Source organism: Diceros bicornis, chromosome 4, assembly GCF_020826845.1.
Source record: "Diceros bicornis minor isolate mBicDic1 chromosome 4, mDicBic1.mat.cur, whole genome shotgun sequence".
NCBI lineage: Eukaryota > Metazoa > Chordata > Mammalia > Perissodactyla > Rhinocerotidae > Diceros > Diceros bicornis.
Genome location: NC_080743.1, coordinates 33,992,937 through 34,012,182, shown reverse-complemented (window position 1 = coordinate 34,012,182; position 19,246 = coordinate 33,992,937). Strand labels below are relative to the sequence as shown.

General features: G+C 36.4%; 1 protein-coding gene across 4 annotated transcripts in view; it reads right to left on the bottom strand.

Moving 5' to 3' along the window:
• The window catches only part of SNX7 (sorting nexin 7), a 102,404-nt gene that overhangs the window by 52,731 nt on the left and 30,427 nt on the right, over positions 1 to 19,246 (bottom strand). For all 4 annotated transcript variants that reach the window (XM_058538607.1, XM_058538606.1, XM_058538608.1 and 1 more), the window contains exons 5-7: positions 17,990 to 18,188; positions 13,296 to 13,495; positions 10,427 to 10,513 (exon numbers count right to left, since the gene is read on the bottom strand). In XM_058538607.1, coding sequence (XP_058394590.1) covers positions 10,427 to 10,513; positions 13,296 to 13,495; positions 17,990 to 18,188 — 486 coding nt within the window. The remainder of the gene's footprint in view (positions 1 to 10,426; positions 10,514 to 13,295; positions 13,496 to 17,989; positions 18,189 to 19,246) is intronic.

Sequence of the window (19,246 nt, the reverse complement as noted above, 5' to 3'; positions counted from 1 at the left end):
TGCAACTTTTCTATAAGTTTGTCACTTCAAGATTTAAAAAATACCAAATTTAAAAGCACATAACATGTCAAATCATAACTCTTCCCTCCTTGAATCTCTTCAGTGGCTCCCTACCACAACGAGAATAAAACCCAAGGCCTAAATGTTTGGCTTGCTCAGTCCTCATTCCCCAGCCACTACCCCTTCATGCTCTACATTCGAGTTACACTAGACATAACTCAGCTCCTGGAAGATGCAGAGCTCACTCACATTTCAGAGCTTAGCATGGATTCTTCTTCTTAGAATACTCACGCCCAGATCTTGGGATGACTGCCCCTTATCATCACTCAGCTCTCTTCTCAATGTCACCTCCTCAGAAAGGTCTTCTCTTCCCCTCCTGGTATTCTCTATCACATCACCCTGTTTTATTTTCTTCATAGCACTAATCACTCTCTAAAATTATCATAGTCATTTATTATTTTTTCCTTTATTTTCAGTATCCCCCCCCACTAGACTGTAATTTCCTTAGGGACAGGGACTTTGTCAGTCTTGGTCAAGCGCTTGGACAGGGAAGGAGCTAATAACTCTCGGCTGATTGACAGTGTAGGCCTCAATTTTCTCATCTACAAAAATGGGAATAAACTACTACTTACCTTATAGTATTACTCATTGGAAAATATATGCAAATGATTAGGACAGCCTGATATACAGTAGGTACTAAATAGATGCTAAATATGCTTACAGAAGGGAAAGCACTAGTTTGGGTCTAGAACCTCTTTGAAAGTTGAATGGTGCTTTGAATGGGGCATTTCCCCCTAAACTTACTCCCCTGTTGACTACGATTTAATAGAGACAAAAACCTTACTCTCCAAAGCCTAGAAATTAAATACATCAATATGCACTTAATTTAGTGAAATGGCACTGTGCTAGAGGAAAAACTACTGGTTCTATTCTTTGTGGAAATATAATTTTTTATTTTTAGAAATACTATTTAAACAATTCATACTTTAAATAACATATTTTATGATACTATTATATATTCTCTAACATGCTATTCTTTGATACTTTCTTCTTCTAACTTACCAAAATTTTTACTGACACAAGCTCTAGATTTATAAACATTAATTCATCTGCAAAAGAGTTTTCTTCAAAGTAAGCATTATTTCTGCATGTTTGTGGATAAAGAATAATTAATGTCTGGTTAAGGTCACAAGTTAAGTAAAAGTGAATCAAAGCCCGCCCCAGGCTTACACGCCCAGCGTGTTCTTGCTCGCAGCATAATCAAATATTTATCGAGTGCCCAGGCAGGGCTGGGAGTGAAAGAGATATGTAAGATGAACCCTTAGGACACATTTTTTTTATTAACAAAAAGTCTAAATTAAAAGGAAATTGAATCTATTTTGAGTTTCTATATGGGACAGCTGTTTAAACTATTATATCTATGGTGGGCGGAACTCCACAAAACAAACCACAAATCCACAAGGACACTATAAGTAGAATTTCTTAAATCCTGAGAAGAAATGACTGGAATTTTAAACTACCCGTTTTACTTATCCATCTGTTACATTCTCTGCTGCAGTTAAGACAGTAGGGAAAAAAATGTTCCTCGAGAAAGGCAGAGAGCTTACAATCTTTCTTTAGAAAATCATCTACAACAATGTTACACTGCCTCTCTTTTTCAACAGTCTTTCATTGTCTTTCCTCTCCTTCTTCCCTCACCCACAAACATACACAGGCTTTATTCATCACGACTGTAAGTTTATGGGTTCTTCTTTCAAATCAGTAAAGCTTAATATGCAATAACCTCCCTAAGCAAATTTTATGGGTAAAAATTTTGGAAGTAGTATACTTTTTTCACCTCACCCTCAAATATCTCCAGATGAAATTTCTGGATAACAGTCAACGTGAGTCAGTTGGTGTTCCAGTTTGTGTTCACAACGGACATGCTGGTGTTTGTGGATTCCAAAATAAATAACTAAAAACACATTTTTGGGGGTCACAAATATGTTGTGAAAAATGTGTTGATCTTTGGGAGGATATGGAATACTTTACCTCTAGTTCTTATTTATTAATTTGTTTCTTATTTGTTCCATATTAGATTTAAGATGGCTTCCAAATTTATATCCTACACCTAGTTTAAAGATATTAAGTAGGCAGACATTGGTGCAAATGAAAAATAAGAGTAGGGAAAAAACAAGGTAAAGCCAGGAGTGAGGTTGACAAACACAAGACATGCTTGCCAGATGGAAGTGGATCACAAGTAAGGCCCACAATAGTCTAGTAACTCATGTGAAGAGTGAGATAAAGAGTGGGATAGGATCAGATATAAAACCCAGGATGCGTATACCCTGAAAACAAGCTAAGGGCCCAGGAGAAATTAAATCCTATTGCTGGTGCTGAGACATAAATGAAACTTTTCTCAAGAGTCCTCATAAAGGAAAAGCATAATGTACTCAGTGCTGTTGATGCTTATCATAAAGGGATTTATGGTGCTCCTTCTTAAAATGTCCCTCGTTATAGATCAGTGGTACAATACCAAGTGTAGTTTAGTTAAAATAATTCCGTAGAGTCTGAAACACAACTTTTTGATGGTCTATATAAATTCACATACATTTTAAAGTACCTCTTCAATTGCCTAGAGTGACTAGGTAGGGCAAGTGGAAGCAGTCACTATTCGGCTCAAGCTAATTGCTGTCTCATTTTTTTTTTTTTTTTTAACAATGTGAAGGTCTAACAAGCAGGATTACAGCTACCACTTTCCAAACTCTGATCTAGAAGAATGAAACACCTAATATTTACTTCAAAGAAAGTTCCTCTGATATTATTTATAAAAATATTTACAATCTAACACTGGTTAGGCACTGGGCTACGAGTTTTCATATGCTGATTCAACGACACTCTAGGGAAGACATTACCCACAACTTTTATAGTTGAGGAAACTAAAGCAAGGGGAATGTAACTTGCCCAAAACTACAAAGGCACACAATGCTGTGGCTGAAATCACATGCAACTCTGCAATTGGGTTTAAGACCTTATATTAAATACTGTCAGAGACTGCTCTACTTGAAAGTGCCAGGGGCATAAAAATAGATGACAGAGGGAAAAAGTAATATGGTAAAATTCCAAGTAGAGGTTCCAGGCTCAACAGACTCTTATTCATAGGGTAGACATAATTTTTTGCTATTTAATCAAATATTCATTATTGTCCTTTACAAGCTTATATAAATAGAAGCACACAAATTTTGTTTTCCTACTACTCAAACCAATAATGCCCTGAATGAGAGGCCTGCCAGTGAAGACACAGAAGGAGAGGAATCCTAGGCACTGCCTAGTACTTTGTTCTGGGAGGAGAGGCTGCTGAGGGCCTTCTTGATGACAGCATCACTCATTCACCCATCCCAAATTCCCACGCAGCTGTGTGTATGCAACTCCAACATGCGATACACTGTGTGTGTGTGGCACATTTATTAGTTATTTATCCAGAATCTGTTCCCTACTCCCCTTGTTACTACCTGAAAAAGCCCTGGTTTTTTCAGGTATTTACATAAGGGGCATATTGTGGCTAGTCTAAGTCAATTCTGATGGTTACGTTCCCAGTCTAAGGAACTGGTTTGATCATGGACTTTTCACAAATCTGGGATGAGATGTGAGGAAATGTCTCCTGGATGACTTCTAGGATAAACTGATAAAAGGAAATATGCAAGAAAAAAGCCCCTTCTTCCACTGGATAGCATCATGTCCTTCACTGCTGTGTGAGAGTGTGTATATGTACATGTGTGTATCTGTGTGTGTCAGAGAGATATACACGTAGAAGCAAACAGATAAAAAAGAAGCAGAGAGAAGAAAATATATATTAGGAAATGAAGCATATAGAAAGGAATAAATTTGTAAAAAGGTCAGGGGAGACAGGTGAGACATGTATCTGAGAAAAGGTAGAGGCAACCTCTACCCTCCAACACCAAAAAAGCTACGTGAATATTATCATTTCTTTAAAGCTTAGAGAGAAGGCAATCTTGCCCTGTGCAGTATTTAGTATATTATCAAGAACATTTGAAGATTAATAACCCCTATTTGAGGATGAGAGTAAAATACTGGTTCAAAAATAGTAAGTCATAGAGAACAAGGACCAGCTTGAATAAATTTAGTATCTGTTTGTATCTACTGACTGTGGCTATATGCAAATCCAGACTCTAATGATCTTATGAAAATGCATTTTTTTTTTTTGCTCACATAAATATACTGCTAAACAGCTATGGCATTATATCTAGATCCAACTCTCAGATTCTATGCACATATTGCTAAATGTCAAATGTATTCATATTCATTTATATTCGAATGCTGCTTTCAGTAGAAAATTATAAATCATCCATTCAAAAATAAAAATAAAAATAAAGTGGAAATGCAGCATTATTTAGCACTACAGATGAACCTTATTTATCTTACAGTTAAGCAGTGAAGTGAATAAGCATTTTCAAACAGAAGCTCTGACTCTGAACACTTATCACTAAACTGCAAAAACCACAAGTTCCTCCAAATATCTGAGTTTTCCTCATAATACCAGTTATTGGTATACTTTTATCTCTACAGTCTGAAATTCTCTTGCTTTGACTCAACAATATCTATTTCATTGAACATCTTCTTTATTGCAGCACATAATACAACTCAATTTCTCCTGAAATATTTTATCTACACTTATTCTAATTATTCTATATCAAGTTGTTTTTATAACTGCCTCATAAATGGAGAAATGATTAAAAAGTTGAATGACCCTAAATAAATCTGTTTAGTTCAGCTTATTGGTCCAATTATCTACCATCAGCCAAAGCTATATAAATTCCCTTTCCAAATTCTCCTCACCAGCCATTCCTTCTCTGATTTTTAATATTGAAATATGCCAAGGCTCAGTCCTATTAAGTCCTGGGACCTCTTTTTTCTCATCCTTTAGTGACCTCAACAAATGTCATGGCTTTAAATACTATCTATCTGCTAACAACTCCCAAATACATATCTCCTGCTAGATCTCTCCCCTGGCCTCTGGATTTTTATAACATCTCCACTTGGGTATCTGAGAGGCACATCAACTTTATATGCCCAAATTTGATATCTTTATCTTCCTCATTAAATCTGTTCTTTCCAAAGTCTTTCCTGTCTCACGTAATGCCAACTCTCACCTTCTAGTTGCTCAGTCCAAAAACCTTGGTATCATCCTTGTCTGTTCATAATCTACAGCCACCAAATAGCAAACAGCTCTACCTTCAAAATATACTCAGAATCTGACCACTTCACACCACTTCCTCCCTGGTCCAAGCTATTTTGTCTCAGCGGGATTGTAAGAGCTAGTCTTCAGCTCTGGTGTTCTCCCATCCCACGCACACAACCCCTATACATCACCTTTGGTCTTTCCCAAGCACAGTAATCATTTCATAACTTAAGTCAGATCGTATTACTCCCCTGTTCAACTGTTCTTTTCGTATCTCACTGAGACCAAACCTTAAAAGGCCCTACATGATCTGACCCCTGGTTACTTCTGAACTCATTTCCCACAACTCAGCTTGCTCATTCCATTCCAGCAACACTGCTCTCCTTGCTTTTCCTGAAACGTGCAGGCATACTTCCATGGAGTACTCACTGTCCCCTCTGCCTGAAACGCTCTTCTTCCAGGTATTCATGTGGCTCAAGACCTCACCTCTTTCAGGTTTTACTTAATCGCCTTCTTGGTAAGACATTCCCCGCTCCTTATTTTAAATTGCACTGCTCCCCAACACTCCCTCTTCTCCACACTTATCCCTATAGGACAATATACTATAAATTTTAATTAATTATTTATTTCTTCTTGTCTCTATCCACTAGAATGTAAGCCTCATGAGGGCCTGTTTTCTTGACCGCTGTCTCCCTAGTGCTTGGAATAGCGTCTCTCAGATGGTAGGTACTCAGCAACATTTGTTGAAAGGTTTTTGTTGAATACTTTTACCTTCAATGTCATCTTACCCTGACATAAAGTTACACATCTCCAATTTTCTTCTTCCTTTTATATGCGATAGGTCAGTTTATAGAGCCACTATTTTCCTTCCTTATAAGCTAGAAAGGTTAAGAGCCACTAACAACTTGATTCTTAACTGGTTGCCCCTCATTTTTTAAGTGCTATAGATTCTTTCTTCCACCTACATTTCTCTCAAATTTACTTCCCTCTGCAACCCCATCACCACGTCTTCAGTTCAAGCTCTCACTGGTTCCACACTGCTCATAAGATAAAGTCCATATTCCTCACCCTGACAAATTACAAGGCTCCCTTCCCATCTGATTGTGTCTCACCTTTACACCACACTCCCTCATCTCCACTGTACCCTGCTCTCTATACATCAGCCTAGTTTCCTCAGTTTAGCATGCTTTTTCAGCTTTTACTACTTTTCATAATATCCACTCTACAAGAAATATCCTCCCTGCTCTTCAGGGAACAATTCCTTAGTCACTTTATAGGACCAGTCTCAAATATTACTTCTAAAAAGTCATCAAAATGCCAGCAGCTAACAACTACTGAGCCAGCCCTAGTGGTCTAGTGGTTAAGATTCGGTGCTCTCCTGCTGCAGCCCGGGGAGGGAACCACTGGGAACCATTTCCCAGTCAGTGAACCACACCACCCGTCTATCGGCTGTCATACCGTGGTGGCTTTGTGCTGCTGTGATGCTGAAAGCTACGCCACTAGTATTTCAAATACCCTCAGAGTCACCCGTGGTGGACAGGTTTCAGTGGAACTTCCAGACTAAGACAGACTAGGAAGAAGGACCTGGCCACACACTTCTGAAAAACTGGCCATGAAAACCCCATGAATAGCAGTGGAGTACTGTCTGTTATTAGCGCTAAAAGATGAGAGGATGAGGCAAAAAGACCAGGCAGGGTTCTGCTCTGCTGTACACAGGGTGGGTAGGAGTCGGAATCCACTCAACAGCACTAACAACAAAAAACCAACTACTAAGTGCTTACTATGATCCAAATAACTTACTTGCATTGTATCATTTAATCCTTAAATAAGCCTATTAGAAAGGTACTAATAATTTCCCCACATTATACATGATAAAACGAGACTAAAAGAAGTCAGGAAACATGCCCTAGGTCACAGACTTGATAAGCAGATGAGCTAGGATTGGATCCTAAGTCTACCTAATTCCAAAGCCTAAATGACAAAACTCTAAATGAACAGCTGAACTGATCTTCAAAAGAGTATTCTGAAAGTCTTTACAGAGTTTAGGTCATTTTTAAACCATTAGTTTTATTGTGAGATAAGAACTACAAACCACAAACTGTAAGCAGCAGCCACTTTACAACTACCCAGGTAATAAATCAAGGCATTCACTCTAAAACACTATTTTAGTTTGCAGGAAAATTTTTGTGGGCAAATTTGTGTGACGAGAAAAAGTAACAATAATGCTATTATTGCCAATTTACAGCATATACAAAGTTACAGGCAAGGTAAAAGACCAGAGCCTTGTATTTGCATGCCACGAAGACATAAAGGTCGCCTGATATGTCCAACATGACCACTGGAATGTTACATGACTGCCATATTTCTATCCAATAATTATAACTCCCCTAGTCTTTGCCCTTCTTGGTAAAGCTTCATTTCACTGACTTTTTCATTACGAGTTGCTTTGCTGGGTTTGCATACAGCATCCCACCCAAAGGTGACTTTGATGGAGCCTCGGAAGGCAGCCCCAGCAGGTCTCCATAGAAATGGCCCCAGGGTTATCTCCAAAGTGGCCCTGCTTGAGTTGCCATGGTAAACAACCAGGCTAGATTGCTATATGCAGTGCTCTGCCAGGGTCGCCATGGTGACTGCAAAGGAAGGCTCCTTAGAAGGACCTCACAAGGGCGTGTTTCCATGGTGACCCTCGCCTGCATATTTCTAAGCAACTTCCCTTCGGTTGTTCTGTAACCAATCATGGCAGGTTCACTTTGAGAGTAACCCTGAAAGGTTTCTCCTAAAGATACCATCATAACACATAGGGATTTGGAAGTGAGGTCTGTAAACAAACCGCTTGAAAAAGTAAATAGTACCATTCACAAATTTAGTCCTTATACATTTTAGGAAGGATCTGTTTTGATGGATAACAAAAAGATACCTGCAATGTCTCTAAATGTGTCTGCTTCAAATCCTAATTAGTTAAAAGTATCTTACATAAGATAATGTAGATAATTAAAGTTTCAAATTTCTCCATCTTACAACTTAGCAGCTAAGCAGGTAAAACATACTTTAAAGTGGACAAGACATGCAAAAAAGTGAAATCATAAATACAGATGGATCATTAGGTTATAATGAGATATCAAGGAAATTTTTATAGAGCAAAAGACAAAATATTTGCAAGTCAAATGAAAAAAAAAAATGTGTTTTTTTAGTTGAGTTGGGAAAGCCTAGGCATTTTTGGGCCCAAGCTATTTTTTCCTGTGTTTTTGTGGTTGGAGTAATCCCAACTACTCTTCCTTTCAATTTAAAATATGTATATAAACCATTCTGAACAGATGCTTGGTTTCTAAGCCATTTTACTATTCTCCTGAAACTTTAAAATACTCTACTTTTTCTAGTATTTCATCAAGGGCAAAATTTTATCTAATCACTAATTTCAATATCTTTCAAAACTATTTAACAAATAGAAAAATTCTATAGTTCAAAAGATTCAATTACAATTTCTGTACATGTGCCCACTCTTTTTTGTTCCTTTTGGCTGACTCTTTAAATTAAAAATATATATATTTATATTTTATATCTTTATATATAATTATTAATATATTAATGTTTTTATATATATACATATATATATATTCCTTATTGTAAGGAAAAGGTTAATCTTGGGTTTCCTCTTTTTTTCTCCTTGTCTTGAGGTAAAAGCAAAGATGATTTTCTCCTCAAGCCTTAGTTCACTGGTTCTACATTTTCTGTTACTCTCTCTCACAGATTCCATTCTCCTACGCTGTCCACAGCAGCCTACCACTCCCCACTCACATTCCATTCAGGGGAATGAACTTGAGTTTGAAAAATAAACATAGTCAAGAAAGATAAGGATAATTCATAGCCATTTTTTAGTGAAGTCTCAATGTTTTGCACAAAGTCTGATTTTCGTAGAGACTTCTTGCTTCAAGCCTTCAATATGTTTTTATGAACCAGAGCAGTCACTGCAATTTTCATTCTCTCATTCACTAAATATTTATTGAGTATCTACCATGTACCAGGCACTGATCTAGGGGCTAAGAACACTTCAGGGAACAAATGAAAAATTCCTGCCTTAAGGTGCTTAGATTATGGACAGAGAGAGACAGAAAGAAAGATAATAGAAAGAAAACCAATAAGGAAATCCTATCTTGTGTTAGAAAATGATTAAAGCTAGGGAGGAAATTAAAGTACAGTGAAGGGAGGCTGTGCCCCAAGACAGGCTGGGATGGGAGGCTGTAATACTACAGATTAACAGGAGGGGTTTCAAGGACTGCCCCACTCACCTGGCATAAGTGCACTCAATATTGTACTCAATACTAATCTAAATCCTTAAACTAAAAAAAGATTAACAAAGCCTCTTTCATGGAGAACTCAATAGAAGTTTACCAAAGTAATAATCAATTTTTCCCACTTTTATATCTGCTCTCTGAGAGGCAGCATGGTCTGAGGGAGGCCAGTGATACCATCACCTCCAATCCTACCTCTGTTTCAAGAACTATAGAAACTTGGGCAAGTTATTCCACCTTCCAAGGCTCCTCCTCAATTTTAAAATGAGAATAATAATTCTGATCTGATAGTATTACTCTGAAAACATGCAAAGACAATATAATATAAATACTAAAATATCGTGGGTGATAATATAATGTCCGAAATTTGCTTCAGAACACTTCAAAAAAAAGGACGGGAGGAGAGAAATGAAAAAAGTTGGGCAAAACGTTGGGAATTAATGAAGCCCAGTGATGGGTATATGAGTTCATTATATTATTGGATCTCTTTTTATCTTTTCAAATTTCCATAAAAAGGTATTTTAAGGAAAGGATTAAACTTGAAAACAAAGATACTTCCTTTGTAAAGATTTTTACAGTAACTAGAAAAAAGTGTAAAGAAACATCAACTTATTTTGTATACATATCTTATAAAAGTAGCAAAAAGTAGATTTATTTAATGAGCACTTACTAACTTTCAGGAACAACACTAGGTACTTTCCATATCTTTTTCTAACACTCTACTTTAAAAGAATTAAGTTCATACTTTACTCATCGTTAGAGACAATATAAGACAGAAAAGCATCACTGTTGAGCTTGAAGACTCTCTGGGAACTCAATGTCTAACAAATTTTTGGAAGAAATTTTAGTACCATTTGCTGAATGCTTAAAAACAAGCATGTAATGGAGCTCTACACTGCTAATAAAAATTTTAGACAATGAATTCTATATGATTATATCAAGAAACTTAAAAACTTACCAGATCAGTATCTGCCTTTTTAGAGGTCAAAGCTTCAACTTTGGAATCCAGTTCTGCTTGTATTTGGTCTCTTCTTTTCATAACACCCTTCATATCAAAACACAAGGATGAATAGGTACTTATAGTTTTAATGAACTTTGTATAACAAAAATACACATTTCAGAATGTAAATAGCATCTCTTCCTCAAGCCATCAGTCATTTGGGGATATAATGGCTTTAAAAAAAATTAATTTCTAAAAGCTAAACTGAGAGCATGAATTTAAGAAATTTTTTCTAAAATTTTTTATTAGTTTTCCTAATGGATATCTTACTGTTTTAAGTATTTTATGTACAACTTTTGATGGAACATTCTAGGCACGTACACTTCTTCAAAAAGAGCAAAGAACAAAACAAATAATCAAACCAAAAAATCAGTGGGAGGACTGAAAATACACCTTATACTGTAAACTGGTTGCAGTTGGGAGGTCATGGGCCACTCACATGAAAATATCTACAGTGGCAGCCCTCTTATCCGACTCCAGAGGCATTAATCAAACAGTCAGTTACAGTGGGGAATCAGAAAACTGAAGTCTGCATTCACATCTTAAGATTTTATTTTAGCTTAAAATATATAAATATTAATCAATTAACCTAGCTTTTGAGGAGAAATCATAGCTTCTTTGTGACTTTCCATCCTGTTTTCTTGAATAACTATTATTTCATGTTTCAGTGTCTTTAAACTTAAAACACCCTTGTGAAGGAATCTGAGTGCAGAATTCATCTACATCTTTTATAATGCTTGCCAGTCTCTCACAATGGTCTTTCCCTCGGCAACTCACTTTTCTTCCAAGACATTCCACTTAGGGTTCGTAGACACAAGGGCTCTTTTCATTTGTGCTCATCTTTCCCTGGTTTTCACAGTATTAATTAAATAATGAAATTGTTATAATGAACATAAGGGGCCTAAACAGATTAAGGAAAAAATAAAACTAACTCTGGGTAAGCAAACAATTCAACTACGGAGAGAAGAAGTGCAGGACACACAAGAGAGAGGCCTTAATGAGGTACAGGTCTTTTGGGGGTTTCCAGAGCGAGAGAAAAACCTAGTCACAAATCAATTAAAGGGAGGCCAGAAAAGATGGCTCTATAGTATTTGGGTGAGAACTGAGCATTAAAAATAAAAAGCATCCTGAAAACTACTCAGTCTAGTGTTACGCCTGGTGGAATCACTCTTAAAACATTCAAAAGAGATTAACATTTCTCCTATTTTCAAAAGAATCAATAGAAAATTCAACTAATTATCACAAACTCTTTTATATTTACTTCAATGTTTAATTGCCATTAATGTCAGGAACCTCTTCCTTCCTCTAACCCATGACACATACTAAATTTAGTCCCATTTATTTAAGGTCTGTTCCTATAAATACGAAGTACAGTGTCTCATATAGGTAGAAATATTTTAAGTAAAAGGCTGCTTCAGAAGACAACTAGTAAAAATTACACAAATTTAATCATTTTTCTCAAGGCATGTATTTTTCATTATTTTAGCTCACACTGAAGAAAATATTCCAATATAAAACAGACCCAGAACTGCAATATAAATGCTACTAATTATATGGTCGGAGTCTACAAAATAATACAATCAAATGAGGACCTATAAAATCATTCTTTCTGGTTGCTATTATAATTTTTTCCACACCCTTAATGACACATGATTTAAACTGCATCATTTCCATCTTGACATAATAAAGAGCAAAACATATCTAATTAAAGGAAAAGAATATACTATTTTTAATGATACAAATCAGATCTCTTGAACAGCCACACAAGGGGGAGATCAATAATGACGTAAAACAACGGAATGTAGCCAAGGGAATTGATGGAGACAAGGAGAATCCTCAGCAGTGAAACATCCGAGGGCTGTGGGAAACAAGAAGGGTTTGTTTATAGGAGGACCCCAATAAAGTCAAGTAACAGCAGAAACTTGAAATATCCACAAAATATTTAATGACTCTGTGAAAGAAAAACCTAAACATGATAAACGTGAAAGAGGCAGATCTAACATAAAAGAGTTTTTCTTACCAAGACAGAAGCAAAATTAAAAAAAAAAAAAGAGAACATGAAAAGAGAAACCAGACATGGTTCCAATTACAAATGGCAGAAGAAATGGGCTATAACTGAATGCAAGCTGACTCCTTCCCCCACCGCCACTCTAACACACCAGAAACCTGAGGGTATCAGTTTGTGCAAGGGGTTGTGAGCAAATGGTAATACTGGATGAAAAACAGTAGCTTTGCAGACAGCATTGCTCAATTCCAAATATCTGGAAACTTTAACTTGAACTGAGGGAGTTAAATGCAAAACTTTGATATAAAAGGAATAAAAGCCTTTTCAAACAGTGAAAGAAAAACATTTTAATTTGAAGGATTTCTTTTTAGAAGCCTCCAGAAGGCAGAACAAACATCAAGATCCCACTCAAGCACTTTCTACATAATGATACTAAATATACTGCTAAATCAAATGTACCTAGACGTGGGAAAGCAACTCTTTCATGAAAAGAAATTTCTAAAATGCTAAAAATTTTTAAAGTAAAATTTTAAAAGGTTGGAAGAACTAATAATATTCCCTATGTAAATCTTGACTGAGGATGCATCACATCTATATATAACCTCATAAATTGTTGTTGCTGTTGAATAGTTCTGTCTTTTATTAATGTATGCTTCCACTCATCAACTCATTCACGCAGTGAACAAATGTTTATTGAGCATCTACATGCAAAGCATCCTGCTAAGATAGGAAAAGTGGTGAAAAAACAGAAATAGGAACTGCCTTTATAAAGCTTATAATCAGGTCAGGGACCAAGGTGAAAGTATAATTAGGTGTTCTTACCATTAACATTTCACTGTAAAGCACATACTCATGTACGACAGGAAGCAGAGCCTCTGAGAGTCCAGACATCCGTTTTTCAGTGGCCTTACAGCATCTGTCAATGCAGCTGGCAACACCTTTTAGAGTATCAACCAGATCTTCTTCTGTCGCCGACCACAGAATATGAACTGGGCCATATTCTTTCATTTCCTCAAAATATTCTAAAAAAAAATTAAGTTCTTAAATTTATAGAAGTGTTCAATATCCTCATATTATAGACAGTAAGAAAGGACATTATTCTTCTCATCGTGCACATGTTCTTATACATACACCTAAGAAAATGGATATCATCTTTCACTAAATTGACTGGTCACCCCAATCTGCTCAGGTCAGTCCTTGAATGACTATTGCCCAGGTGTAGTCAATAATAGCGTCCTTTTTCATTCTCAAAAGTGTCCTGGCTTGGAAGATAAATTATATGATCACCATATCTATCATGGACTTCTGCCTACCAAACAGACTATACCCGAGTGTCTCATAAGCAACATGATCTAAACATAACTTGTCTTCTTTCTTCCCTTCTCCTGACTACATATCCTACTTAATGGTAATTGCTTCCAGCGATCAAAGCAAAAAATCTGGGGGTCATCCTAGACTCATACGTGCATAAAGCCAATCCCTAATTCCAATATTTCTTCATCTTTATCTTCCTTCCTGCCTTCTTTCCTTCCTCCCTCCCTCCCTCCCTTTGTTTCTTTCTTTCTACCCACCAATTCATCCATCCATCCACTTACCTATCTACCTACCTACCTATCTATCTGTCCTCATTTCCAGTGTCATCAGCATTTCTACCTACACTACTACAAGGCACTTCTAACTATTCTCCTTCTTTCAATTTTTGTCACAGTATAGAAACATTGAAGCTTCTTAGCTGAATTAGAAAGTCCTTTATGATCAGTCCCTATCTTGCCTCTCCAGGTCCAACTCTTCAGATTCTCTCCAAAAGACATTTTAATTAAAGCCAAAATAACTGCTCTTTCATGAATCTCTCATGATTTCTCCTAACTCAAACACTGCACATATCCCTTTGCCCCTTGCCCTCTACCATGTCTATCATCCGACAAAACTACTTCTACTCCTTTAAATCCTAGCACAAATAAATCTCTTCTGATTCTGTTCTAAAGGATTCTTAGACGTTTTGTTCTCAATGAGCCTATTATAATTTATACTTCTATTAAAGCCTAACATAGTTTTATATTTTTATTATCTCACTCTATTATAATTGCTTGCATAACTCACATACTCCAAGGCCATATGCTCCTTAAAACAGGGGCTGAGTCTTATTATTTTTTTATCTCAAAGCCTGATACATAATGTGTTCAATAAATATTTTCATATCAATGAAAGAATGAATGAGCAACAAAAGACTACTAGATGCTTGATAAGCCATTTATTCAAAAATTAGGATTGCATTTTAAAATCTGAACACTCTACATTTTTGCTTTCATTCTATTAACTTTTAATGATAGATAGCTTTTTATGGTAGAGAATGTACAAGCAGTGAGCATTTTTTGGTCTAATAACCATATAAATATGATGACATTCTCTATATTTAATCATCTTACTACTCACTAGGATTAGCTGAAATATGTGACATTGCTCCAAATTAAACTATTAAAATGTCAAAAGTTTGCATGATCAAGTAAACTGAAAAAGATTTTAATAAATTAAAAACAAAGGAAATATTAGTCGTCACCTAATGAAGCTATTAGGTTCAATGATCCCTAGAGCCCTTCCAAATTACACCTTCCTGATCTATGCCTATTTTTTATCTTAAATAATGGCCACACTAAACTAATATTTCTAGAGAAGAAAATGTTCTTCTTTATTTCTTTTCTCAATTTGTATATATACCAATATGTGTCATTAAACCTGTGCAATATTTATTTTTATATAGAGAGCTTCCCTAAAATTCTAAACTGTGCTTACATAGCACTCAAATCACATTTATATGCAAACACTTAATGAGGTGCACTGTCTTTTGTCTGTTCATATATCTATTTCCCCGACTAGACTATTGAGCTCCAGGACAGGTACCATCCTATTTCTCCTTCAATCTGCATCACAGACAAGCAGCACAACATGTGGTCAATACGTATTTGCCAAATAAACTGGAGAAGACAAAATAAAACAAAGTCAAAGAAAAAACGGAATTAAAAAAAAAAGAGAGAAACCACTAGTTATGATCACCAAATTCTTCATGATTTGCATATGAATGAAATTCCCTATATAAGACTCCCAAAGCTACAAAAGAAAACATTCTATCATTTTGAATGGAATCTTGACAAGTGGGCTTCACATTCTAAAGACCAAGAAATCCCTCAAGCTTGAGCCAGTGGCATTCACTCCCTGAAAATGAGAGCTCAAATTTACAAAGTCTATCACAAAATCCAGTTTTCCTTCACAGCATTTCACAAACATTAGACCATATCAAAGATTTTAAAACTTTATTCTCTTCCACCAGCAAATAAACATAAAGCATACTGATGATTTATAAAACTCTTAAGTGTCAAGAGTTTCCAGGGGCCTCTTTGATTTGCTATCCCACTTAACTATGCATCAAGAATCTACTAAACAGAATTGGAATCACAGAACTTAGTTAAAAACAATTAGCTTCGTGAGATAAAAATAATGACAAATGGTCACTACAAGGGCACCCAAGAAGACTTAAAACAAATTATTAAACTATATTCAGTCACCACAATGACCTCATCTAGTATCAATGCATGGAAAAGGAAGACAGAGAAAGGACAACACACATTCAGCTGTAAGAATTTTTTCAAAATCTCTTTTAATAACCAATCAATTCTTGATAAAGCAAATTTTCCTACCACCAAATCTTATGTTCATTCATTGATTTTTTTAATCATTGAACAGATTTTAATTGAGCACCTACTATGTGTTAGGCACTATCAAGATACTAGAAATAAAACAAAACTTTTCCCTTTTTGTCCTAATGGAACTTACAGTTTAATGGGGGACACAGATAACAAAAAAATAAGCCATCGACATAGGGACTTTAAGTAGTTCATCTCTAAAACCAACTTACATTAGGAAATGTATTTTCTGACTTAGTCATCTATTTTTAATGTAGGTAAATGCAATTAGAAAATCAGCAAAAAGTCATCATGAAATTAGAAAAAAATCATGGAACGGAATCTAACTTATAAATTAAAAAAAAAATAGAAAATATGACAAGCAAATGGTAAGAGAAAAATAGGAAAAAGGGACCTATTTTCCAATATATAAATCTCACTGGCATGCTTGGACAGGCCTAATATAGGGTACTTGTCCCTGCAAATATTACTAGAAAATGTGGAAACCCTATTTTCTGAAATATCACTTCTTTGATTTTAAGCTACGGTCCATGTTGAACATTTGAGACCAACTTCATACAACTACATCCAAAATCTTAAGCTCAGGGCTTACTTTACCACTATCTTTATAAACAGGAACAAGAACGGCTAGTGATTGATTAACGCACACGAGGACTGGCCATGACTACCTTCAAAATCATTTAGGAATCAGAAATTTTCACAATATATCTGGGCATAAGCCACACTCTAAAGCTGAAAGTCTAACTTAACGTTGGCGATTCGTCACGTAAGGAGTTTAGAAGTCGCCACTCAGTCCTAACAGCAAGTAAAATGCTGAACGGACTGAAAAATCAATCACTTTCCTTGGATCTGTAAGAGAAGGAAGGACACAGGACACACCACTGCCCCCAAGACTGGAAAGACTGACAGGGAAATACAAGGGATCGTGGCTTACTGGAGCAGAGACACAAGAGCAGAAACCACCTCTGGAACCAGCGTCAGGGTGGGGAGAGTGGAACTACAACTGACAAATTGCTGGAGGCTCAGTGTGGACAACACTGAAAGTTCAAAACTCCAGGGGGAACCAGTCACGGGGGACCCCCCATTATTGTGAGATTCACTCCCAAGAGCTTGACCAGGTTCCCACAGTGAAATATATAGATAAAACGATTCCTGCTTCTCGCAGGTGGAAGGAAAAATGAACTATTTTGAAACAGCCAGACACTCTATTTTTAACAAGGCCTGCCCTTAGGGGAAACTAGTTAACCAGAGCATAAACTGCTAAGGGTATTATCAGAGCCTAACTGACCCGGAGGAAGGGAATACCCAACCCCAACCCACTCTGGCCATCCTGTTCCAACGAAGGGGGAAGAAAAAAACAAAAATTTTTGTGAAGTTCGCAGTCCAGAGGCATAGGCTCACTAGAAGACTGACACCTATTCATAGGACTACAGAACGCTTCCCCTCCCAACACCTCACCACCACGTTGCTAAAGGCCTATTTACAGCAGTTCCTTTTACCCAGTACATCATGTCTGGCAATCAAAAAAAAATTACAAGGCATACCAAAAGATAAAAAACACAATTTAAATATTAGAACCAGACATGACAGGGATGTTGGAATTAGACCAGGAATTTAAAACAACTATGATTAATATGCTAAGGGCTGGAACAGCTAAAGTAAACAGCATGTGAGAACAGGTGAGCACTGAAGAGAGATGGAAATTCTAAGAAAGAACCAAAAAGAAATGCTAACTTAACGTTGTCTTTCTATACCAGCAAATGTGAAGATCCATCAGAAATTGAATAATTGAAATCACATTTCAGTGATTCTACATACCCCTTTCTTCCTTGTAAATTCTCTGAGATATTTTATCTATCAAATTTATTTTCTGGCTAAACATTTCAATAAAGTTATTCATTTCCATGAACTCCTCTGGGCGGCTTTTAACTCCTCTCATTGACAATGCAACAGCTCTGACTGTCTGCCCCATCCTGCTGAGTAATCCAGGCCCTTGCTTCTTGTGAGAGGAGAGTTCCTAGAAACAAAAAAAATGAAATAATTGTGGTGAAGCAAACAACAATGTTCCAAGACCCAACAACAAAAAATGAAACCTAGTTAGAAGAATAAGATAAAGATAATAAAAATATTTCATATACATATTTTTTGTCATGTTAGTGTGAAGCAGATGAGTTCTATTAGGGTACAGTTCTCCCTCTAGTCTCAGTCTCCTTGATAACATTCCTTTTCGAGGTACTCATATAACATGTGTACATGCTGCCTCACAGCACAGATCTTGGAAAGAACAAGGTTTAAGAGAGGGAATCATGCTTAAGGAAATACTGGAGAAGATAAGAGGATGGTATGAGATGCAGTCTATATTTTATAACAAGAATTTAATGGAAAAATGATTGAGAGAAGGTTTCTCAGGGTCTAATCTACTCCCCCCCAAAAATTGGAAAATTTCATTAATTCTTTAGTCATAATAATAGCTAATGTTTATTGAGGGCTTAATATGTTCCAGGCACCAGACTCGCATTTTTATATACATAACTCACAATAACTTTATGAGGCAGGTCCTATTATTATTTCCATTTTACAGAAGAAAATAGAGGCACAGGAAGGTTAAGGGGCTTGCTCAAGGTCCCAGAGCAATTAAACAGTGGACAAGGATGGGAGCCCTGGCAGTCTATTCCAGAGACCTCAATGCTAAGCACTAACCCGCTGTGTCTTCTTCAAGTCACTAGGATAGTTCGTGAATAGATACTCCCTGATCATAGCTCTTCAACCAACTGAAGTGGGTAAACTGTGACAACACCTCCACTGGCTGGCTGGCTGTAGAGAAAGATTTTTAATAAAACACGTAACTAGCTGTTTCATAGTTAACCTAGAAGGGACAGCTACACACTTGCAAAGTGGAAGAAATTCTATAAAAGGATACACTACACAAAGGTATCCCTTCAGAAGTATGGCATACTAAAAAAGAACATCAAGAAGGAGGGCAAGGGATTCCGATGATGGTTGTAGCACCTGTTGAAACATAGGTTTGGGATCAAATAAAAGCTGAAGAGTAACACACAAGAAAAAAACTCTATA